At 41.7% G+C, this 24,266-nt stretch overlaps 2 protein-coding genes across 5 annotated transcripts in view; both read right to left on the reverse strand.

Annotated features, from left to right (window-relative positions):
• Positions 1-16,709, reverse strand: part of si:dkeyp-9d4.3 (caskin-1) — a 47,864-nt gene extending 31,155 nt beyond the window's left edge. Inside the window, exons 1-3 of one of the 3 annotated variants that reach the window (XM_042223871.1) lie at positions 15,824-16,709; positions 5,453-5,504; positions 3,686-3,783 (exon numbers count right to left, since the gene is read on the reverse strand). In XM_042223871.1, coding sequence (XP_042079805.1) covers positions 3,686-3,783; positions 5,453-5,504; positions 15,824-15,917 — 244 coding nt within the window. In that variant the 5' untranslated portion in view covers positions 15,918-16,709. The remainder of the gene's footprint in view (positions 1-3,685; positions 3,784-5,452; positions 5,505-15,823) is intronic. The other 2 variants (XM_042223870.1, XM_005929279.3) reach the window with 2 other exon arrangements.
• A 113-nt stretch (positions 16,710-16,822) lies between these two features.
• Positions 16,823-24,266, reverse strand: part of LOC102310767 (suppressor of cytokine signaling 1) — a 34,108-nt gene continuing 26,664 nt past the window's right edge. For both annotated transcript variants that reach the window (XM_042223873.1, XM_042223872.1), the window contains exons 5-7: positions 23,122-23,435; positions 21,058-21,245; positions 16,823-20,905 (exon numbers count right to left, since the gene is read on the reverse strand). In XM_042223873.1, the coding sequence (XP_042079807.1) occupies positions 20,581-20,905; positions 21,058-21,245; positions 23,122-23,307 (699 nt within the window). In that variant the 5' untranslated portion in view covers positions 23,308-23,435 and the 3' untranslated portion in view covers positions 16,823-20,580. The remainder of the gene's footprint in view (positions 20,906-21,057; positions 21,246-23,121; positions 23,436-24,266) is intronic.

Raw genomic sequence — 24,266 nt, forward strand, 5'->3', positions numbered from 1 at the left:
AAGTAGGGGCTCATATTTATTTATTTTTTTAGGTTAATCACATGCACCAAAAAAGAAGTGAATCGGTCACAGCACACAATACCATTAAACGATATTAAAGAATGTCTTTACTCAGGGGGTAAGGTTGAAAAGCCAATCTTAAATGGCTGTGATCTTTGGGCCTCATGCAGCAATGCATTAATAACAGATTCTGATTGTGACTGCATGGGCTCAGAAACACACGGTTAAGGTAAAATCTGAGTATTCAAGGGAAAAAAATGAACGATTCTTAAATGCTTCTGTCGCTGTGTGGTCTTCAACAAATCCAAAGGTTACATTTTTTTGTAAATCATGGACACTGTGTCCTCTGCACTAAACAGAAGAGCGACCATGCATGCAACTTAAAAGCCAGCACTGGTTACGTTCTTTAAAGTCTTAATTTCTGAGAGAACCACCACTGCTAAACAATATATGCACGTTTTGGAAAAGGTATGAAACTACTCAGGAAACGCCTTGCTTATTTCAGGAACAGAGCACCTCCAAAGTCACAGATTCTGGGTTCTTAGCTGGCTGGTCTGCAGTCCAGACATGTCACCCACTGAAAACATAACACACTGTTTAAGATAATTTCAGTCAGCGTATACTGTAGCATCACATCAATAAAGCATCTGGTATATTGATGTGGTCAGTTAAGTAGAGACGGGGTTGCTAATCAGTTTCAGCTGCTTTGGTGTTATTTAAATTAACAACGAAGGGCAACAATGTGACAATCCCCCCAAAACACGAATGGATTAACAGGTGGAGGTCACTGACATCCTCATCTTTTCTGACTATTTTGTTCACTAGTTTTGCATTTTTTAGTGTCAGTGTAACTACTGGTAACATGAGGCAATACCTGGACCCTACACAGGTGGCACAGGTAGTTCAACTCCTCCAAGGTGGCACATCAGTAGTTGTGCCGGAAGGTTTGCCGTGTCAGTGTCATGGGAGGCAGTTACTCTTGGAGAGCGGGACAGTTGGAAAGTCCTTAATTCATCAACAGGACTGGTATCTGTACTTCACACCATCTGATATTGTTGTGTTAGGTGTTGTTCATGGACCAACAAAACTAATGTTGGTCCAGGTTCAACATTGGAAATGATCAATCATATTGCAGTGATGTTATAGTTTTGCAGAATAAACCATCACACCACATAGCAAACTGTAACTCTAACTCCCACCAACCCTTCTGGATTTGGATTTTTTCCTGAGCAGACTAGAGATGGCACGATACCACTTCTTTATGTCCAATACCGATACTGATATCATAAATTTGGATATCTGCCAATACCGATATGAATCCGATATAGTGTGTTTTTTAATCAATAAAACTGTTTTTTTAATATCTTGCTGCTTTTTGTATCAGTTCATAGGGTTAAAAAAAACATTAAAGCTATTCTGTTATACCTGTATGCAAAAACTACCCTGCACCCAAAATATTTCATAGTTCAGCAATACTGATCAATCTAATAAACTTAAACCTACTCCATCCTCCCTATTCTGGTATTTTAAAGAGTAAGCAACCTAACTAATAGGGCTCTAAAACTCCCAGCAAAAAAAAAAAAAAAAAAAAAGGGGAACCACCCACCCTCCACCTCATGATGCTTAATCGACGTAATCAACTTTAATTTGATGCAGTGTGAAAAAAATTGCACAGAAATAAATTATTTTTCAAGAATAATTAAATAGATTCAACATCTTTCTTCAACAGAATTGCAGACTGCACAGATGATGAAGTACTATAGCTCACTAGGGTATATTAGACTTAATAGTTACTATATACAGTAATGGACTTATATACATTTTACATAAGATTAAAACTTTGGGTGTAAGATTCAGATAATTATTTATTAAAAGCTCGACATTTTAAATGAGAATAAGAAGAAAAGTATGTCTTTGTGCCCCCTTTGCCCTATCGGCCCCCCTGGCTAAACTTTGCTAGATCCGCCCCTGCACAGTTACCAGCTGTCAGCTATGTAGAAAAGGATCCTGGTGTAGAAAGTAATATTAAATAAATTCTAACAAAAGATTATCAAGCTTAAACGTGCTGCTGTTGTTCAGCCGCTGGTTTTCTCTTTCTGGCGCGAAGTGGGCGATAAACAAAGAAGAGAGACAGACTCGCACATAAAAGCCGATCAGCTGATCATTAATCAGTTTCATGATTGAAGCAGCAGCAGGAGAGGGAGAGAGAGGCAGTCGCTCCATATATCGGTTGTTAAGCTTAACACGGGAATGCTTCACAAACATTCAGAGATAAACTTACACACTTGCTTTACTTCTCTCTGGGATCACTTCCTTGGAGATGAAATGCCGGTTTGGTAGCGAGGCTACAAATACACACAGCCGCTCTATCACGTGACCACACTGCTCCGACATGCTACGGTTATGAGCTGAGTTACGCCATGTCGCAAGTTTTGTGAGGTGCTTTTTTGATATTTAATAGATCGGATTACATTTTTTATTTCTCTCCGATATCAGATCCAGGAATTTACGTCAGTATCGGACCGATACGTAATATCGGATCAGTCCATCTCTAGAGCAGACATTGGTAAGGGGGCCTTCCAAGCCACAAAGCTATGATATCCTAAAGTGATTATTCAAATGCAATGTTGATCGCAGACAAACATTATTATGTTGATCCAGGAACAACATCAACACGATATCAGATAGACTGTTTACCTCACCTCTTGCCCAATAGCTATACGCTCCAGCACTCTGTGACCCTGAATCGGATAAGCACTTAAGAAAAGGGATGAATGCATGAAGGGATGGACATGTTCCAACTTTCTGTCTTTGGAAATACCCTTCACTTGTTCCTGTGATTATTCTGGCTGAACACATAGCCACTTTCCACATTTCCTTTTTGTGATGTTTGTCTGGAGGATATACAGCTCCAAAGCAAAGGCCCTCAGGATGTTGAGGTCAGGCAACTTAAGCTGGCATCTTGCAGAAGTATGTTTTCCTAACACCGGAAACAGTTCTCTTTAAGACAAAGTTGGCTGGTTCCATCTGGTTGGACAAATCTTAAATCTCAGAAACATTATTAGTATTTTTTGGGCCACTACCCTGACTACAATCACCTCCTATGTTCTGTTAATAAAGCACACAGTCAAACACCTACTTGTAGAAGGTGAAGATGTGCTGTTTCCTGGTGCCTCTGCAAAATCACACCCATTAAAGCAGTAGGTTCACCAAAAGAGGCCTGGTAAGTCTATTTAGAGGCACACTGGGCATGACTGAAAGTGCAGACACAGTAGGCCTACATCCTGGAGGGATTATAACTCCCATCTGCCCTGAGATTTCTTCTTCTCCTCCTTCTTCTTGAATCTGCCAACGTAGGATCGAGATATTCTCTGCTCTGCTTCCCACTTGGCTCTCACTCCTGCAGCCATGGAGCTTTCCTTCTTCTGTTTTCTATTGTTGACTGTGCAAACAAATCTGTCGCTCCTCATAAATGCACGCCACAGACATAAATTGCATTTCCAACAAGCTCACCTTTTATTACATAAGCCGGTATTATTTGTCACACAGGGAAAGCCGGAAAGTATTTGTTTTTGGGCTTTTTCTGCACAGCCGTGTGTGTTCGTGTGTGTGTTTTGTGCCTTATTTTGTAGCAGCACAGCGTATCGCAGTGACACTGTGAAAGCCTGTGTGCATTTTTTTTTACCTTTATGGTCTTTGATATCCACTGCTGCCTGGGCCTCCAACAGCAGAGAGATCATCTCCTTGTTGCCACTCAGAGCAGCATGATGCAGCGGCGACAGCCTTCACACAGACACAGATTATGTATAAAAATACACACATTCAAATGCATAGTGTAAAACCTGAGCACAACTTTGCTAAAGTAATCTTCGGCGTACAGCTGCTCCGCCCCACAGCTCTGTGTGACGATGGGAGCGCGTGCGGGGAGGGCGGGTGGAAATGACCTACTTCCATTAATAAGCAATCTCTCTCCCCCGGAGTCGAGCGTACGCGCAGGGCATCTGTGTGTGGGTCTAATGGATCTGTGGTGAACATAAGAGCGGGGCCCTGGAGTCAAATCAACGACTCATCAGTCATTACACAAGAAGCTGAGTCCAATTATCTGAATCCAATCAACATCATAAAAAGATCTTTGTTATCTGATGGAGTCAAACGGAACACAGCCGTAAACCAAGCATGTGCACACAAAAAGCTTAACCAATCATGAAGCTAAATATAGCCAAAATCCATAGTTGAACATTCAGAGCTGATAAGGGAATATTTCTGAGCAAATTAGAAGCTGGGAAATGTTGGCTTTGCTTTAAGGTGATAATTACAGTCTTCAGATCTGAGGTCTTCAGCTGGCTACACTCCTATGAGCCAAAGACAGATTTAAACAGGAGATAATGTGAACAGTAATAACGGCTTGCTAGCCTATTGATTATTTGAAGATTTTTCTTCCTATTTGTTTGCCACAGTTAATTAGATATTCACAACATGGATCAGCTACAGCCCACAAGCATCGGGCTTTGGTGTTTATTTTTCTCATGATAACTGTCTCATGTTTAATATCAGCGAGGTATGAGACATTTTATAACAGAGCTCTTAAAATGATCTATTTGTGACCCCAGCTCACAGGTTCTGCATTAGTTTGGATGTGAGTCAAAATCAGTTTACAGAAAGTGCTTTTCAGTTTCATTTAATTCATATGATTATTTCAATTACAGCACAGATCTCCTGGCCAGAGGTCGCCCACCACATGATCCAGACTGACCCACTGGAAGCTATTGTAAGGTATAAAAATGGAAAAGGAGGAAATAATCATGGACTGTCACCAGGAAGCCTTGTGTTTAAGCACGGACAAAATGGGGGTTTATGAAGGAGCCCGAATGAATCAGAGCAGTCTTCAATTTATGACCGAGTGTGGAAAAGATGAGCATCTCTGGGTTTTCCTCATTTTTTATGTATATGAATGTTCATGTACACGTTCAATTCATTTTCAGCCAAGCCTGTGGAGATTTTCAGTCTTTGCTAAACGCGGATCTATAATAAAAGTCTTTTCTTTTAAGTTTCCTTCAGATTGGCCCAACTGTTAGGGAGACGGGGCACATATGCTACAATCAGGATGGTAAAAACAAGTGGGAAAAATCTGAAGGTGTTTTTTTACATGTTATTATGCGGGATCTTTACATGTGAGGCTCATAAAACTAAAGAGCAAATTAAGATGTATTAGATCTTTGAATTTTAGTGAGCGGCTCGATGGCTGAGTAACAACTACCTCAAAATCTGAGAAAACAAGAAAAGATCTCAGGATTCAGTTGTGTTGATAGTGTTGTGAGTGTTTTCAGGGCCATGAAGAAAGAAATAGGTTATTATAAAAGATGGAATGAAAATGGAGTGATAAAGAAAGAGGTGTAATGATAGAGTAAACAGCTGGAACAGGAGGTGATGTGAAACATCTGTGATCCCTCACCCATCTGCATCCTGGATGTTGACGTTCACCCGCTTTGCTGCTCCGAGAAGCTCTGAAAGGGTAACAAAGAGTAAGAAAAGCATTTCAAAAAAAGTTCAAATTTAAACTTTAATCCAGGGACAAGTATATTCTTCTGTCCTGTTCATTCAATATTTAATTGAGAGCCGGTAAAGTTGAAGCAACATGTTCACATCTGTGAGTGTTTCCAGACATACTCCTACTGTTTAACTTCAGTGTGTTAAAGAGAATCGACCATGTAATGAAGGTAAAGAAATTATAGGACTCATAAAAAAAACAAAAGCTCAGATTTTAATGTGTTCTCTCACATAAACTTGATCTATATGCAAAAATATATGAGTATATTTAGGAGAGCAGGTGAAAACAAAAGGACCTTATGATGGTTTGTCATAAGAACCTAAAGTGGAGATAAGCGAGTGCCTAGCTGATAACTAGTAAAGCTCATAACCTGCTAGGGTTGCAAAAAACTAAATGCTCAAATACTAAAACAGTAATAACACTACTAAAAATTAAGCTCATATTAGATAGTCTGTCTCTATCTAACAGTTTCTATACCATAGATGCCATCTTTGACTGCTCCAGTTGACGCACAACTTCACACAGCAGCGCTGCAGCCAGATAGGCACACGGCAGATCTCAACAGCACTTTGATAATAAACAGTTATCATAAATGTTAGCCTGGCAGCATCGGCGTAACTTAGTGCTGAACATAACCCCCCTAACCCCCCATGTAAATTACGCCCCACATACGTTAATGTTAGCTGTTTAACTATTAGCAATTAGCTGATAGCCACACTAGCCGTCTGTTAAGCCAGCGGTCCCCAACCTTTGTTGCGCCACGGACCGGTTTATGCCCCACAATATTTTCATGGACCGGCCTTTAAGGTGTCGCGGATAAATACAACAAAATAAAACTAGTACCGGTACCGAAAAAAAGAAAATTTATTCATAACACACGTGAAAAGACCAAGGAAAACCGAGTAAACGATAAAAATGATAACAAAATAACGCTGAAAACAGATAAAAACCCTGAAAACTATGCATTTCACACCTGAGCCTCAACTCTCGCGGCCCGGTACCAAACGACTCACGGACCGGTACCGGTCCGAGGCCCGGGGGTTGGGGACCGCTGTGTAAGCTATCATTTCGGTAGCAGCTAGCAGCTATGGCTAAGTAATATAAACGGCAAGGCCTCAATGTCATAACTTATAAAATTCCAGACGAAGTATTTTTTGTTCATTTCTCTTTTTAAAAGCGTATTTTTTATTATAAGTGGTCTGAACATAAGGATAATGGCACAAATTTTATATACTACACAGTGTATATATATATATATATTAGTTTGTATTAGGGGTGGGGGAAAAAATCGATACTGTGTAGTATCGTGATATTTTGTTTGCTAATAATGTATCGATACAGGGACAGCAGAAATCGATATTTTGTTACAAAAAAGGTTTTTGTGCTCTGACTTCAGAGCATGTTGATCCTTTTTCTGAGCAAGAATCCTGACATTCCTTCACTGTCCAAATGTGTTTAACTTTTTTTTGGCAGCAATAAACATGACAGTTTACTTATTTTAATTTAAGACATGTTTTATTTTAATTAAGTTTAAAACTTTTTTATTTAATGTAAAATTATATTTTGTTTTAATTTACTTTCAAATTCTTCAGTTGCTGAAGGGGCTGCATAGTTTTCATAAATTGCATAGTTCAGAATAGCTATAATTGTACCAGATGGTTGCATTCAGTTAAGTTGGACTAGACTGTAATACAAACCGTTCAGTTTGTCAACAATAAAACTGACTGAAATGAGAGAAAGACTGAGTGTGAGACTTTGATATTAGATAAAATGAATATTGATAAAGTTTACCTTTATGTACAGAATCTGAATATCGCAAAATATTTTTAAAAAATTGCAATAATATCGTATCGTGCGTTAAGTATTGTGATAATATCGTATCGTGGGATGTATCTCTGCACTAGTAGTTTCAAATACCCCATCATAATTCATCAGAATACAAGGGCTTGTGGGGATAGGTTAATTGGATAATCCAAATTGTCACTAGGTGTGAATGTGCGAGTGAATGGAGTGTGAATGGTTGTCTGTCCCTGTGTGTTAGCCCTGCGACAGACTGGCGACCTGTCCAGGGTGTACCCCGCCTTTCGCCCTATGACAGCTGGGATAGGCTCCAGCGCCCCCCGCGACCCTGAAAAGGATAAGCGGAAGCGAATGGATGGATGGATGAATGGATGATGGTTTAAAAGCCCCCCCCCCAAAAAAAATAAAATAAAATTAGCTGCTTAGAAAAAAAACAACACCAAAAGAACCTTGATTCATTTTTTCTACACTGACTTATTAATTAATGGATCAGTCTTTGCATCTTTAGAGTGACACTATCGCTGTCATACATACATGAGTGTGTCTGCGTATATTTGTAGCATGTTTGGGTGTAGAGCACGTGCTTCATTGTGTAAATGTGACACACACGTGAGCATTAGAGAGATGCAGGCACCGGATAGCAGGAAGAAACCGTTCACAAACCCACTACCAAACAGCCTGAAAGGACACAGGAAAAAACAACTTGTTTGTCTTTCTGCCTCCACTTTTTTTTTTTTTTTGGTTTGGTCAAACCCTCATAATCCACGGGCCATAATCTGTAGCTGTGCTGTAATCTGGGGAAAAGCTCTCCCTTCGCTCTGCAGCTCTATCTGCACTTCATCCCTTCATCCTGCTCTCACACTCTAATTTTCCCTGTAATTTGCTAAAGAGCGCGTGCTGATTGGTAGTTCTGTTATTTCTGTTTACAGTGCAGCTGACATCATTTTCCTGCATGCATATGTGTGTGTGTGTGTTTATGTGTGTATTTATGGAAGTGCTGGTTCCTCCATATCTCTCTTGGATTAAAAATAAGAAGCATCCCTTCCCCCCAGCTGATGAATCAATGAGTGCAGATAACTGTGTCACCATCAGACTACCACAAAGCCACATGAACCCCGATACAGACCAGAATCTCACAACACAGAAACACCCACATGAGGCGCTTCCCTCTCAAACTCAGGACCAGGATTTGTATTTAATCTAATTCAGCTGACAGAGACAGAGTATCACTCTGCACATATAAAAGCCTCTCTTTTGTTTTAAGAACTGCTCTCAAAACAGACTTTCATCTTCAAACTCACTTATGTCAGCGCTAACCCGCTGCCTGACTGTATCAGTGACTTGATTTGTTAAATTAAATTTTGAACGAAAGGCTTTTCCTGCCCTCACATGAACTGCTTGTTTGAGAGCGCTGCCATAATCTTTCTCTGATACAGTCCTTGGACCAGGGTTCATATTTTTCCGATCATTTATTTTGTCATAACATCGCAACTGAGCGCTGGGTTACCATGGTAACTCCTCAACGTGCCATTCTCAGAGACTGTCAGTCATCTGGGAGGGATTACAATGACAAGACTATGATATTATTGTGAAACATCTCCCTGAAAATTGTAACTGTGGCTCATTCATTTTCACTTTGAAAGTCTTTATTGTTAACTGAGAGCCAAAATAACCAAGCAGGACTGAAAAGCAACCTTGAATCTAACACAGCAGACTCACAAACCTCAGGAGAGGTGAAACGGAGGGGTTTCTCAGGGGTTCTCATTATCAGAGATGTTCTGAAGTCCTGTTTCCATCACCTCCGACCTTTCCTGTCATCATGCATTTAGACTTTCAGCGTAACACGTAGCCTAAAACAAATGCCAGCACAGATTTCAGACAGTTGCACACATATGTTAAAAGTGACTCGAGTCAGGGTCACAATATGCTACCAGCCTCAAAATGTATAAAATTATCCTCAAAACATCTAAATGACAGACATAGACAACAAGCATGCTAGTGCTGTAGGATCATGACGCATCATGCTGTCATAAACTGGCCCATGGTAAGTGGCAGTGAAAAGTCTACACAAGTGCTTTAATTAAATAAAATGTATTAAATAAGCTAACAAAAAAAAGTATATACTGATGGAAGATAGTGAACACTTCAACAAGCATATATACATCCATCCATCGATTCTCTTCCACCTTTCTAATTCAGGGATGGGACAGGGCTCGAGCCCATCCTAGGATGACATACAGTCATCCGAAAAAGACTCTGTGCAGTCCTCTAATAAGTTTTCCCTTTGCATTGGAATTAAGAGGGTAAGTAGCAGCCAGTATCGGCTAATAAAATGCATAAAGTAAGTATGAGAACCTCTATAAAAGCAGAGGTTTGCTGGTCTGGAGTTGTGTGTTAACACAATGCCACAATCTTTCAAGGATTGGACGTCCCAGCAAATTCTTGCAATGCTCAGAGAAACTGTAAAAAACATAAGAGCTGTAGCTTAGACTCTACAGGTCTCAGTTAGTGTGTTAAATGTTAAAGTTCACGACTGAACAAGTATGGCTTCTTTGGAAAGGTTGCACAGCTTAAGTTTGCCAAGTTGCATCTGAACAAACCACAAGACTTCTGGAACAATGTTCTACTATACATAACGGTGAACATTATGTATAGTAGTGTTGTAAACTCATTTTAAAAAATTGTAAAAAAAATAAAAAATGCCATCATTCTGAAAGCATTCAGCTTCTAGTTTCACTATACAACATAGTTCACACAATTTTCATATTTACTGGTCCCCCTCATGACTACTCAAGGTTTGCGGTGACCATCCCATGAACTGGGATCCAAACCATCCCAGCAAAATGATCCCAATCCCAATGTTCTCCTTGTGTATATACATCTAATTATATATTCCCTATTTAATAGCCAATTTAAAAAAATTTGTTTTCTGTATGCAGAGAGCACCGGAATCAAATTCCTTATGCGTGTGCACAAACTTGGCCGAATAAAGATGATTCGGACTCTGAACATGTGCTGTGACTGTTGATAATTTCCACTGCTGATAGTATAATTACTTAATGGATTAATCCTGTTGATGGTATAATACTGAACAATCACAGTTCCCAGAGTCTGCCAAACTAAGGCTGCTTGATCTGAGTACCAAGAACATACAATATTTGACTTTTTTTTCAGTCCACACATTTGCTAAGAGCTAGGATGAGGAGACGGTGTTTCGTGTGTAATCACACCTGTTATTCTCGAGTCAACAAGCTAACAAAAAGAAGCGCTCTCAGTGCAGATCTGTTACAGGTGTTCACTTGATGAATTGGGAATGCCAGATCTTACAAAGTGCTATAAGCTACGCCAAAAAAGACGAGAAAAAAAAGGGTCAGCGTTCCCTGATCATCAGTAAAGTCCATTTCAGTGGATCGCTACAACATAAAAGAGATACAGTTATGATAAGAATGCTCTCATATCTCTAAGATAAAGAGCTTTACTTCAGCTGAGCCAGAGATAATAAAACCATTACCAAATCGTTTAGGACTGTGCCTCACTTTGTGTGAGCAGGCAGTAGTTTTAATGTCGTCTCCTTTAAAGTGAGACTGAACGTCTCTTTCATCTGAAGTGATTCATTCAGACTCGAAAGATTCAGAACAAACTTTTGATTGATCTGTAACAAGAAAACCGAGAGTGCCGTGATTGCAGCAAGGCTACAAGCTTAAAAGACAAGGTGGTGTTGTCGAGTTTTCTCATTATCTACAGCTACAACAACAACCAACAATGAGTCTGCTATTCTCTGTGCAGCTGCAGCTCGGTATTCCTGTGTGCCACACAACTCCAGCTTTGCCTCAGAATGATTGAAAACCCACCAGCCCAGCACACCGCTCCATTAGATGACATCTTACCTTATAGTTTACTGGCGTTGACGCCACATACATCTCTGTTGTTCCTGAAAATGCTGACTGGGAGACCAAATGTTTATTAATCTCAGCGGATATTCACCGACAGATACATCGTTTCCTCTCGTCCGAGTTGATGAGCAGTTTTTCACAGATGTGTGTCTTCAGAGGGGGAGAAACGGGCAGACAAACTTTGGGTTTCCTCACAGAATTTTTATGAGAATCACACCAACGTTATCGTTTATTCAATTTAATACAGTAATCTTAGTGATCAGTACACGCTATATGGAAAAAAAAAAGCTTTAACCCAGCAAGATTGAGTTGATTTTTTTTTACAATACAGACACACATTTAGCTTAAATATGGGTTAAATATTGGTTTATTAGCCAATAATAAACTGGCAGGTCTAACGGGTCCTGTATCTGTGTCAGGTAGCAGTCTAACAGCTCTGAACTGAAACCAGAACTGCGATATGAACCTCCATGGTTTGCTGTTGTGGTTCTCTCTTCCTGTGTTATCTATCCTAATGTGCTGCAGAAGCAGAAAGTAGCCCACAAGCACAGCAGAAGCTACACGTGGGCTAGCGCAGCTGCCGCGAAGGCTCCGCCCCGACTACCTGATAAGAAATCTTGCGTTTTTATCTTGAAATGAACATCTGTCTTTTGAGGTAGCGGTTACGTTTCCATACACCAAAATGTGTTTGGGTTTGAGACCGTTATATAAATGCCAGGGAGAATGAAACCCATGTAGTAACGTAGCTTACTTTATACCTCGTAGTGACGTTTGTAGGCTAATTAGCAGCCTATTAACAGTCTATTAGCAAAGTAAAAAAAAATGGACCGTCACCAGCATGTCAGTGATGCCAATTGACTTTAACTGCATCACTATGTGTTGGTCTTGTATTGGGGTAGCTGTAGCTCAGGAGGCAGAGCAGGTCACCTATCAATCAGAAGGTTGTTGGTTTGATCCCTGGCTGTTAGGTGCGGCTGTGTGCAGACAGGAAAAGGACCCAAGGTGCAGACTCCAGAGACAGATGTAAACTCAAAATCCGTTTTAATGTTAAACTCAAATATAACATAACTGGAAACGATCAAAAAACAAACTAATACCGGCGGACTGACAGAACACACAGCTTGGTAAACGGTAGATCGCGACACAGAGAAACACTGGGCTTAAATACACAGAGGGAGCAATCAGGGAATGGGTAACAGGAGGGAAACACAGCTGGGGCAAATCAGGCCTAACGAGACAAGAGGAAGCAAAACCAGACACATTAACATCAGACATGGACTTTCAAAGTAAAACAGGAAACACATAACACAGACTGAACAAAGACACAGACTCATATGCAGGCACTACAAAGGGAACAGAGACGTGGGAACAGGGCAGACACAAACACTGACTGAACACGGGGATATAGGAACTTAGGATACACATAGACGCGAACTAGACAAGGGGATGCAGGTGATAGGGGAGACAGAGCACTTAAAGAAGACAGAGACATAAGCCATAAGACAGAACTCAAAGAAACCAAAAACTAGGAAGTATAAATAATATCAAAAACTCAAAAACCCTGGGTCGACGACCCAGGCATCCTAACACTGGCTCCTTCAGTCTCTTAGGGAAGATACCCCATGTTGCTCTCTGATGCATCCATTTGAGTGTGAATGGATGAATGAGGCATGTTATATAAAGTACACAAGTGCTATCTACTGGTTATTGAGAATTGTGTACTGGTACAAGTGATTACATGTCTATCGTTGTGTGTCCCTTCTATGTGAAAATATTTTCCAATATTCATCCCAAAGGTGGCGAAAGTGATTTCCAGTTGAGCTCTGACACTGAAACGAAATTTATGAAAGGAATCTCTACGGCCTTGTGTCGCGGTTCTCTCATCCTCTGTTGCAAAACTAATGCACAATGTCCAGCAGGGTGGTAGGTCTCTGCTACATCGTTTTAAATCATTTATGTTTACAGTGGTGCTTTTTTTCTGGGTCTTCTTCCAGTCAAAGTTCGTAATATGCTCTTTTTTGGGGTGTCCTTTCGTTCTGTTAGTTACGGAGCTTTTTGTGAAAATAAAAGGTTTAAAAAGTAACAAAGCCCTCTTCAGTGGGAGTTACTGTCTCCTACAGAAACACTTGTTAGCAGTCCGGCCGTTTCTCCCGTTTCTTATCTATGTCACTACTGTATGTAACACACTGGCACAGAGCTCGCCTAGCCTTTCGTTTGGCACGCCCTCAAATAGAGAATAAGCAGCTGCCTTGCAGTCCCTCATTTCTATTTACTCACTAGAGCTGCTTCTGTTACCTCTAACTCTGAAGTGTCTCAGCAAAGCACACCAAATGTTCTGCTGCTGGCTGAAGGAGCAAACACAAGCGTCTCCACGCACTCCAGGGGCATCACGGAAGAGCGGATAACTCTCAAAATGTTGACTAATGACTGGAAATCTAAAAGTTAGACAGTGACCACAGTGACCAAGGAAGGTTTTTTTTTAGTCACACCACTTTTTTACCTGTTCACATCACCTCTGGGTATTTTCCAGAGTTTCTCACATGTATCACACAGCAGAAAATGGTGTGTTCGGCGCTCGCCCTGGCACAATGAGGCTTCACATGCCAGGTCAGCGACTGCTGTAAAGTTCGATCTAGCTGATCCTGCGATAGGAGCTCTCACTGCCACCTCAGTTGGGTAAAGTCTGGAAAAGTTCAGGGCTGCAGTGCATGTGTGTAAACAGCTACTGATAACGACTGATAGAAATTTGTGGTTTTCTGGCCTCTGAAGGTGGTCATGCCAGGAAAGCTTCTGTTCCTTTCATCCACAGCATCAATGTGTGACATTTCAACACAGCAAATAACCAACACAGCAAAACCTCCCTTTAACCCGCCACAGTGCTGCTCTGAACCTCATTAGCATACTATTAATAATACAAACACAGTCAGGCACATGACTAACACCCGATGTGTCAAGTGTGTCCCTGTGTGTGTGTTTGTGTTTGTGTGCGTATGTACCTGCCTGTAACTGTGTGTCTGGGGTGTGTCAGTGTGTGCGTTTGAGAAAGCAACAATTCTCCAGCAGAGAAACCTGGCATCCTGTTTAATTATTCAAACATAAACCTGGATTTGAAACACACACACACACACACACACACACACACACACACACACACACACACACACACACACACACTCTTTAACCTCCCTCCAACACGTCCTGTCTCTTGACCTCTCTGCATACATATCTGAACATTTCACTTGCTTACATGCTAACCCTCCTCCTCACCCTCATTTCCCTCACCCACAACCCCCGCCCCCCCCCACCCCACCCTCTCTCTCTTTGTCAGTGTGCAGTGGACTAAGCACTCAGGCCTGATCTGTTCTGGCATTTGAGGAGAAGCATTTTTTTCTTCGTTTCCACAGCACTGCTGGAATGTTCAGAGACAAACAACGCACGAGAAGAGAGGAAAAGGACGGGGCAGGAGAGGAACATGGAGGAAACACCGGCTGTGTGTGGCTGCTTGTGTGTGTGTGTGGTGGGGGGGCAGAAGAGGAGAGAGATGACAGAGGCAGAAACATGAGCGGCACGGTTAGAAGGAGTGGAAAGGAGGTACGAGTGAGGGAGGAAGGAGGAAATGAAAAAAGGGGAAAACAGGTGAATAGGCAGGAAGGAGACAGGACGTGAAAGGATATGAGTGAAGGAAGAAAATGACACAGGACGGTAGATGAGAAGGGGGGTAGGGTAGAGACAGGGAAAGCGCAGGAGTAGAAGGCAAGAGATGATATGAGAGAAGACAAGATGAAACACGGGGAGAGGAGAGGCGAGAAGAAGCCAGAGCAGAGGAAATGAGGTGAGAGAAGGAAGAGAAGCAGAGGCGCTTACAGGGGTCTTATGGTGAAACTGCAGAGGAGGAGAGATGTTTCAGCGCTGTAATTGAAATCTAATTATCACCTCAAGTCCCAGCTGACTCCATGTTAGGCACCCGCGCACATGCATGCTTTAGCATCACATTTGTGCGCGCGCACGCAAATGTCTGCACGTGTACGATCGTCACATTATTACCACTAACATCTGGCGTCTTCACACACCAATAATCCCCCTGTCCCGCGAGCGGTGCACGGCCTATGTGCGTACCCACTTTCCACCTTTCTGTCTGACACGCGCACGCACGTAGACACGCGCATACGCACACACATACACGCACACACACAGAAAAGATCAGTTGTGGGGAATGGGATGACAAGCGCTCCTAATTTCAGATTACATCCTGATGACTGTTCTCACACATGTGCAACGTCATCACTATCACAAACTCAACGTCATAGCACACACACACACACACACACACACACACACACACACGCGTGCAGGAGAAACGCACGCCATCACACAAACACGCACAGTGCACCATTTAGGCTAAATGGCATCACATCAGATTTAGCCTGCACTGTCCTGACCTGATTTTAAATGAGACATTTTGTTGTTGTTGTGGGTGGTGTGTGTGTGTGTGTGTGTGTGTGTGTGTGTGTGTGTGTGTGTGTGTGTGTGTGTGTGTGTGTGTGTGTGTGACACAGAGACAGGAGGATGGATGGATACTGACTGGCTTTCCCTGGCCGTGGTCTCTGTAGAAGCCGCTGAGCTGTCAGCAGGTCTTCGGTCTTCACGGCCTGGAGCAGCTCCTGGTCCTTCCCCATGTCCCCTCCGTCCCGCCTCGGTCCCGCTCTCTTCCTCTGAGCGCCCCTCTCTCCTCCGTTAATCCGCTGCTACATCCTGCCGCCGCTCCCGGCCTCCCGCTGGAGCTGAGGCGCGGAGGGATGGATGCTGCCGGGAATGGGATGCTCCGATTCGGCCAAGGAGTCCAGCGCAAGTCCCTCTGCAGCTCCCCTGCACGCTAAAGCCTTCCGCGGACCCACACCGACTACAGACCGACCGACCGGACCTCGCTCTCTGTTGGGATGCTCTCCGACCGCGCGCGCAGGAACACTCGCGACAGATTCCACAGATTCTATCAGCGTGACGATTTCACCGGGTCGACGTGCGTGCCGTGCGTGAAAACGGTGGAGCTCGAGCGCCCTCCCATCTGTCGGGTCAAGCCCGCACAGCTCAAATCTCACGAGTCCCCAGTCCGCAGAATAACACGCACGGGTGGCTGATGTTTAACGTGCGACCGCTGTCGCCGCCGCGGTGCTGGACCAGCTCGCGCCAGATCCAGCGCGCGCACGCACACGCGAGCGGTCACAATTACATATGGCATTACATAAACAAGTACTACACACGCACGCGTGCCACTCCGGTTGTTGTAACCCCTGAGCGATAAGGTCCCCTCCTGAGGGTCACCGGTCAGAAAGGTCATATAAACACGCAGTCGCGTGCAAGAGGCGTGCTCATAGCTATGACCGGGATCGCGCGACCACACGGGACACCCAGCAGTTTTTTAATAATAATAACTAGTCACACTCGAGCTGTGCTGGAGTTTGGAAACGGTTTCATTCATTCATTAACACAATTCCTTTCATTGTTTGACTCTATTTACAATTCTAGTGTGTGTGTGTGTGTGTGTGTGTGTGTGTGTGTGTGTGTGTGTGTGTGTGTGTGTGCGTGTGAGATCACAGTAAAATGTGACCTGGGAAACACCTAATAGCAGAAACTATGACTAAGATATTTAGAATGTCTTCCTTATACAGAGATTTCAGGTGTGCAGCTGGGATCAAACTGAAGGTCCTGCTCAAACATGAGCCCACCCCTCAATACTGAGGACAGGGGAAGTAGGACACCAAGAAGAGAGAAGTGGTCTCTTCCAGCTTTATGGGTCACAAACAGAAGCGTTGCCAAGACCTTACAACAGTGGTGCCTCGACCCATCCCTGAAATCTTCTTGGATTTTCGCTCAGTAACACATTTTTGAAGTTAGATTATAAAGTAAAATTATTATCGAATATCAGAGCTAATAGTTAAAGTCAGGGGTGCTAAGCCTAGATTATACTCCTTTGTGGACGCTGACATGGACTCATTGACTCTATACTTCTTTGACATCTGCTTTAAGAACACCACATTATGATTCACAGCTGCTGTACTGTAATGTAAATCGGGAAGGCATGTGGACGTCCACGTGGAGCCCCGCGCTAGCCATCTAACCCCTAGCAGAAAGTGTAATCCCTGCTTTAGGCTGACTTTGAGCATCAGTAGTAAAACCACAATGCTGATAAAGCACTCATGTGTAAGGCTGCATGTTGACACATTGATAATGTTAGTTCAGTTTTTCTCGTTGTTTCTGCTTCTGTTGTGTCATATTGAGCCCTTCCAAACTGTGCTGCCTCTGTCTGGTCTTTTCTGTGCTCACCTCTTCATCACCTTTCCTGCTCTTTTACTGTGTCATCAACCTGCTGCACTCTTCATCTCCTCTGCCCACTCCTCCTGTTCCCTCTCCTGCACTGGTTGTAAAAGCAATGCAATCATCACATGCCAATTCAATGATCCAAACATCAAATTTTTGATGTGATGATTATGTATTTACCATATTATTGATTAATATTATTCATTAATAAGATCCCGAGGCTCCAGCCATGAAAGCCCAGGCTGATGATGTGCCTGCCCACAGACATGGGCATATTTCCAATACGGTATCTATATATAAGCAATAAAGACAGATGGGGCTATTTTCTCACTGGTGTAACTCACAGCACTTTTAAAATCTATACAGGCCTTTGAGCATGTCCATTTTAATGCTACTGATATGAGCTGTTAATGCTTAACAAGCCTTTTATAAAAAGCTCTTTACCTTTGCATTGTTGTTGGAAGGGGTTCAACAAATAAGCTCTCCTCGCGTTTATGTGTGTCACAGCAGTGGTGTTTTTTTTTCACATCAGCCTGTTTAAGGTTAATGAGACAAAGATAATTTGAGGATCAGGAAAGTGTGGATGTGTGTGTGTGTGTGTGTCCCTGGTGCAGGGCTAATTTAGACTAAAGGGGACACTGCCAGTCAGATTTAGGACAGGAAGTGGAACAGATGACGGAAAGCCACAAAAAATCTATAATGTGCGTATGTGGACACTTTTGCACTGCATTGTGTGCACACCGCTTATCTGAACAAATGATCAAAAAGCTTTTCAGCTGAGCGTCAGCTTTATACCAGGCCGGAGTAACACCGCTAAACGCAGCACAGAGCCCAAATAAGCCGTGGGCCTTAATTCACCCACACAGAGTCAGTCTGGTTAAAATGAAATCACACAGACATGTAGTTAGTCATGCTCACAGAGGTGATCTTTGTGACTGATTCATACTAAACACTTCAGAAAAGGAATGCAAACAAGGCTTCCACTGAAACCATCGCATTGGTCCTTTAACAATCTGAAACTATTGTTTCTGAAATATGTGTCACTTTAAAACTGCAAAATAAATAAATAAAACTGCAAAAAGAAGGTCAAGTTTACAGATAAAGTAGGGGCGAGACTTTTGCCTGGAGAGTGGCGCGTAAGGCTTTCTTTTTACTTGTTTTTTTAAGTTTTGCTTTCACTTGCTAATTAAGTTTGTTTTGATCTATTGTTTAGATAAAAAGACAAAAGTCACCTGACTTTAAAATATTTTAAAGTCACCTGACTTTAAAATATTTTAAAGGTCATAGCTGTTTGATGTGCAATAAAGAAAGTGCTCGTCAGTCAGCTGTCTGATTAATAATGAGCCTCTGAAAATGCATGATAAGTGATTAAAACCTGCACCTCAATCGCATCTTGAGAAGTACATGTGTATCCTGTTACTAACAACTACTAAAAATAGACTCATGTCCCACTGTCATTGAGCAGAGCACAGCAAGCAAAGCGTCATTTTTTTACACTACTGTCTCGTAATGCTCTGCACAGTGTAGCTGTTGGTGAACTGACAGGACCAAAACCTTCAATGGCTAAAACCCCCCCAAAATAAAAGCCAAAAAACAGCTAAAAACTAATGTATTTACACTTGTGTTTGTTTACTCTTGTTTTGAAAAATTCTCTAGGTTTTTGTCATGTTTACCTTCAAAGCTTACATACTTACTAGAAAGGAAGTGATTTGTATTCCTCTTCCTGTCTTTGAGTGGGCAGTAATCAAATCTTAGGTTTACATATATTTTATCTAGTATAAAAAATTATTTATTCAATATGAACAAGACAATATTACATGCATATTGTACCAGAAGACCAAAGACAGTAACTAGAATCATTTCAAGTGTTGATCAGTTGCATTAATCAATACTTTTACATAAAAAAAGAATTATGGTGGAATCTACATAGACAAAAGTGACGAAAACAAACATTCAGTCAACTCTGCTGCTTAGTTTAGCTGCTGTAGCCGACCCCCTTGACAGCCAGGCAGGAGAAGGCCAACACAAAACCCCAACAGAAAGACAAAAAACACAAAGTCGATGCTTTTTTTAAATACAGGTGAGAGCAAAACTACAGAATCTAAGGTCAGCTACAGCTGGAGGAATCCTCTTTTTGTGAGATAACAGAAAAAGAGGATTCCTTCTGTAATGGGAAGATTACATCTGCAACCTCATAAAGAACCGCGGCGAAGTTAACCGATATCTGAATCGTATTAACTGCAAATTCTGTGAATTATAAACATCAATTTAGCGGTTGGAATCCGTTCCTCTGTTTCCCCCCATCATACAGAGCAAATGAACCTTTGTACCAAGATATTGAGATAATTAACCTAATGTTACCAAACAAGCAACGCAAAAAAAGAAAGAGAAGGAACGAGCCAGAAACCATCACTCCAAGTGGATTTTTACAGTTGATTTACCCTCACGTTCATGAGCTGTTGACATGGCTGCTTGCTCATGCGTTCATAAGTTCAGATATCAGCTAGTGCAGCTTTAAACAGCAGCAGTTATGACATTTTCATAGGCACGACAAACTGAAATGTCACCATACAGGCAGTGGTGCAGCCTTTACAGGGAAAATTGCTAGAAACTTTAGTTATATAAATAATCATTGTTGACTTCTGACAGTGCATATAAAACAACCCCCCAAAAAAAAAACCCAAAACAAAACAAAACAACGTTAACACGTGCTTTGTCAAATCTGTAAAACAATACATTTTCAGAAGGTGTGCAAATAACCTCTCAACAACCAGAAACCTTCAGGTTGTCCATCTGTGCCGCAGGTCGCCTGAATTACCTCATGTAGCCATTTCTACCTCTGATGGTTACGGCCTTCTACTCGCTTGTCTCTCCAATAATATCATTCATAGCAGTCACTTGCAGTGATCTTCTATTATCTCTCATTTATAATACAAAGGATAACTTCTTTAAAAAGTAAGAAATAAAATTCTTTATCCTTGTGATAGCACAACGTCCTGACACAGAAACTTGGAGCACATGGGTCTATATAGGGTGAGGGTATGCCCAAAGGTAGTTTCTCACTTGCTTGTTGAGACCAGGTAATGTGCTTATCCTATCTGCTCCAAACACGCCTACAAAGGCCCTCCTGCACATCTGTTTCAGACCCTCTGGGCGGTGAATACGAAAGGGCACCGTCAGTTTACAGCAGGAGCTGGTGTAGTAAGTCAGCAGAGCAAAGAGTGAAGGAAAAGTCCTCTGGCTGCCAAACAGATTGAAGTGGAGCTTGTTCAGCTGGATGCGAATACTCGTCGGGCCATCGTCACTTTGGTAACTCAGAGTGAAGAAAACATCCGGCTGCCCGCTGTCCCTGCAACAGCACAGCGGTGTACAGTCACTACACATGAGCTTGGCAAATGAGATGGACTGCATTGGTTTAGCTTTAATGGGATGAAGGGGGGAAAAAGCGGAAAAAAAACACAACAGTTAAAGAGAGAAATAAAGAAAAACAGCGCTGACTACCTGATAAGGAAGGTTCCAGCAGGAGCATTTTTGAGTTTTCCGTGGGCTTCTTCCATGGTCAGGGATCCCCAGTAGTAATCACTCTGCAGAAGCTGCTGGTAAGTACTTTTTACTAGTTTATACTCTGCTTCGCTGGTGAACGGACGGAGGTGTGTGGGCAAGCCATCGGAATCAGCTCCAGTCACTTCCTACAGCGGAGAAGATCAGACGTGTCCAGTCAATATGATGAAAAACGCACATAAATCAAAGTGTTCTCTGGTGGCTGCAGGGTCTTTATTGCTGATGGTACACCAGAGATTTCACTGCCTACAGCGAACAGCTCCTAATCTGATTAAACAAAAATGAAGGCTGTGCTTTTTCTTGCCCTCGGCTTTGCCTCTAAGGCTAAATATATGTTGCCTGTGTTGCTATTCTTTAAAAACGTGAGGCAAAGTTTTAAGTGATGAGGTCAGTGCACAAGCGCTCCCCGCCAGCCAAAAGATACTCTCCCACAGTCTGTTTGATTCTTGCTTTTGCATGATGACATCAAGCCCCACCCACCCACTGCTCTTTTGTTTTAAAGGAGCAGCCAATTAGAAGAAAGCTGGCTTAAAGAGGGGGTGGCCTTAAAGGGGGAGGAGCTACAGCAGCTTGTTTCAGATCAGTGATGAACTGAAAGGCTTAACAGTGAATAAAGCAAAAAACACTATGGTCCATTAATAAAATAAAACATTGAAAGTTAAAATAAGCATAATAGTTTACTTTAAATGAAACTTAAATGACGCCTGTCAAGTATTTTTAGAACAAATTATTGCACATCGGTCACAAATGAGGTATCAGAAAGAAACTCAAACTTACAAAAATCTGATTTGTAAGGTTTGTGGTGCAACTATACAGCCACTTAGAGAAAAAAAAACATTTCAAAGAATTTTAAAATCTTTGAAATGTCTTTTGTTTTTTAAAATTAGAGTGCTTTTTTTCTTTTTTGTTAAGCTTGCTCATCACGTGAACTTGTGACTCGGCGTCTTATGTAATAAACAAAAAATGTACAGCAAGGAATGTTGCTGGAAACTTTCCGAATAGCTGAAACCGCCATACCACAAAGGGTTCTTTCACTTTCTCAGCGTGAACTCAATGCTTGGGTCATTTACTAGAAACTTTATCAGTTCACTTCACGTGTTAATTTCCATAAGCGCCACTTGTAACGTTTTGCTCTGACACAAGATGCACTCTGTGGGCGATAACATTGTAAGACCACTACCAACACCATAATGGTGCTGTAAATCCTTGGCTCATGAGGGGGAGGCATGCTCAGGTTCAAAGTCCAATGATAAAGCCAGGCAGGCTTCCAAACACTTTCCTTGTAACAACAACAACGATTTCCTGTCGGGGAGTGTCATTTTGTACCGACCTGGTCTGAGTGACCGAGTTTATTACCGCCACGCTCCAGCCATATGGTTTATTTTCCTTAATAAATTTATCAGCTTTTATTTTGACAGCAGTTTAAAAACAAACGTTTGTGGGTCACTTGTAGTTTCACTTTTACAAATGTTGTCATATTATATTAGTATCCATCATATTGTTAATAATGTAAAACAAACACTGCTGAATTTTTCAATCGCATTATTATTTAGTTTCGCTTTTAGCCTAACTTAAATGAAAAAGAAACTGATTTAAAAATATACTTTTGCATGACATTGCCTAAAAGTACACGCTCAAGTACTTGTTCTGTACATCTGAAAATCTTTATAAATGCATTCAATTTTACTCACTTTGAGGGAAACTGCTGTTTCCTCCACTGTATCTGTTTGATAACAGTAGCTACTAGTTTTGATCTATACAAATGTATAATTGACAAATGAGCTGTGATGGACATTTAAGACAGTTCCCAGCAGTGTGTAAAGTAGTTAAAAAGCTGCAACATTAAAGTTGTGCCCATGCATTAGTGCACACATGTTAATGATCGAATAATCAATAAAGGCATAAAATGTGGTATTCTGCCTGCTGAGTGCTTTTAATATTTAAACAATCTATCACCAAAAACAACATGAGTAAAATCAGCAGTGAGTGATCGCGAACACTAACCCAGAGCTCAGCGTCTTCCTCACAGTTGTTTTTGACCCAGTGCAGTAAATCCAGCTCTCTCGACTCCGCTCTGTTTGGGCTCTGTTCCCGGTGTTCTTCAGAGGGCTCACTCGGGCTCTGTGGTTCGGCTGCGTGGCTCTGTTTTGGGCTTTGTACTACCACTTTATTGCAATTGTCTCTGACCATCCTACAAAGAACAATCCTCCTCTTGACCACCTGTTGCACCAGTTACTCCGTTTTTCACTGGCAGATCCTCCATCATTCACTCCTTCCCGGCTGGTCATCTGTTGCTCAGTGCACTTTGAGACGCCATGCTGCAGAGAGTTTATATTGTAACTTTAATCCTCAGCTTTTCACAAATACTTAATATCTCATTAATCACATTGTCATTTCTGGTGTACATGTTTTATGCCTCCTGATGAGCGCACAGCTGATGTTTGAAACACGCCCTGGCTTTATATAGCGTAATGCGCACTGTCATGGCACACGCTCCCAGCATGGGCGCCCAATGCAGACTTAAAGGGTGTGCGGCTGACAGTAAACCACATGTTTGTGTGTTACAAACCACCAGTAAGGGCGGCTACAACACAACTGATGACAGAAGAACGCTTTCACTTTCTCAATCAAGCGAGACTAAAAAGGTGTATAAAAAGACTTAATTTCCTCTGAAGTGTGAGGTAAGCAGATTAGTGGTGACATTTTCTGCTTTTCATTTAAAACAAAAGCAATGAAAACATTTTAACCGTCCCGTACAGATTTTTGTGTTTCAAATTTAAGATAAGCAAATAAAAAAATTACATTACAATAAAGAATAAAATGCAAATACTTGATGCTGATCAATACTTTATAAGGAGTACAGTGTGCACCAAGCAGTGAGTAGAGAATGTATATATTTTAACAGTTCAAATTAATTTTATTTTCCCTTTTTTATTGTCAATGTTTATAAATATTACACTGAGTTATAATAACTTCATTTTTTCTAGTGTCAGTGTTTGCAATGAGCTTACAGCTGCATCTTATCAGCTAACATAACAGTTTTGTCTCACAATGACGTGAAAGTCTATTATTATCTCTCTCTCTCTCTCTCTCTCTCACACACACACACACACACACACACACACACACACACACACACACACACACAC

Source organism: Haplochromis burtoni, unplaced genomic scaffold (assembly GCF_018398535.1).
Source record: "Haplochromis burtoni strain Fernald_Lab_line unplaced genomic scaffold, NCSU_Asbu1 Contig_122, whole genome shotgun sequence".
Taxonomy (NCBI): Eukaryota; Metazoa; Chordata; class Actinopteri; order Cichliformes; family Cichlidae; genus Haplochromis; species Haplochromis burtoni.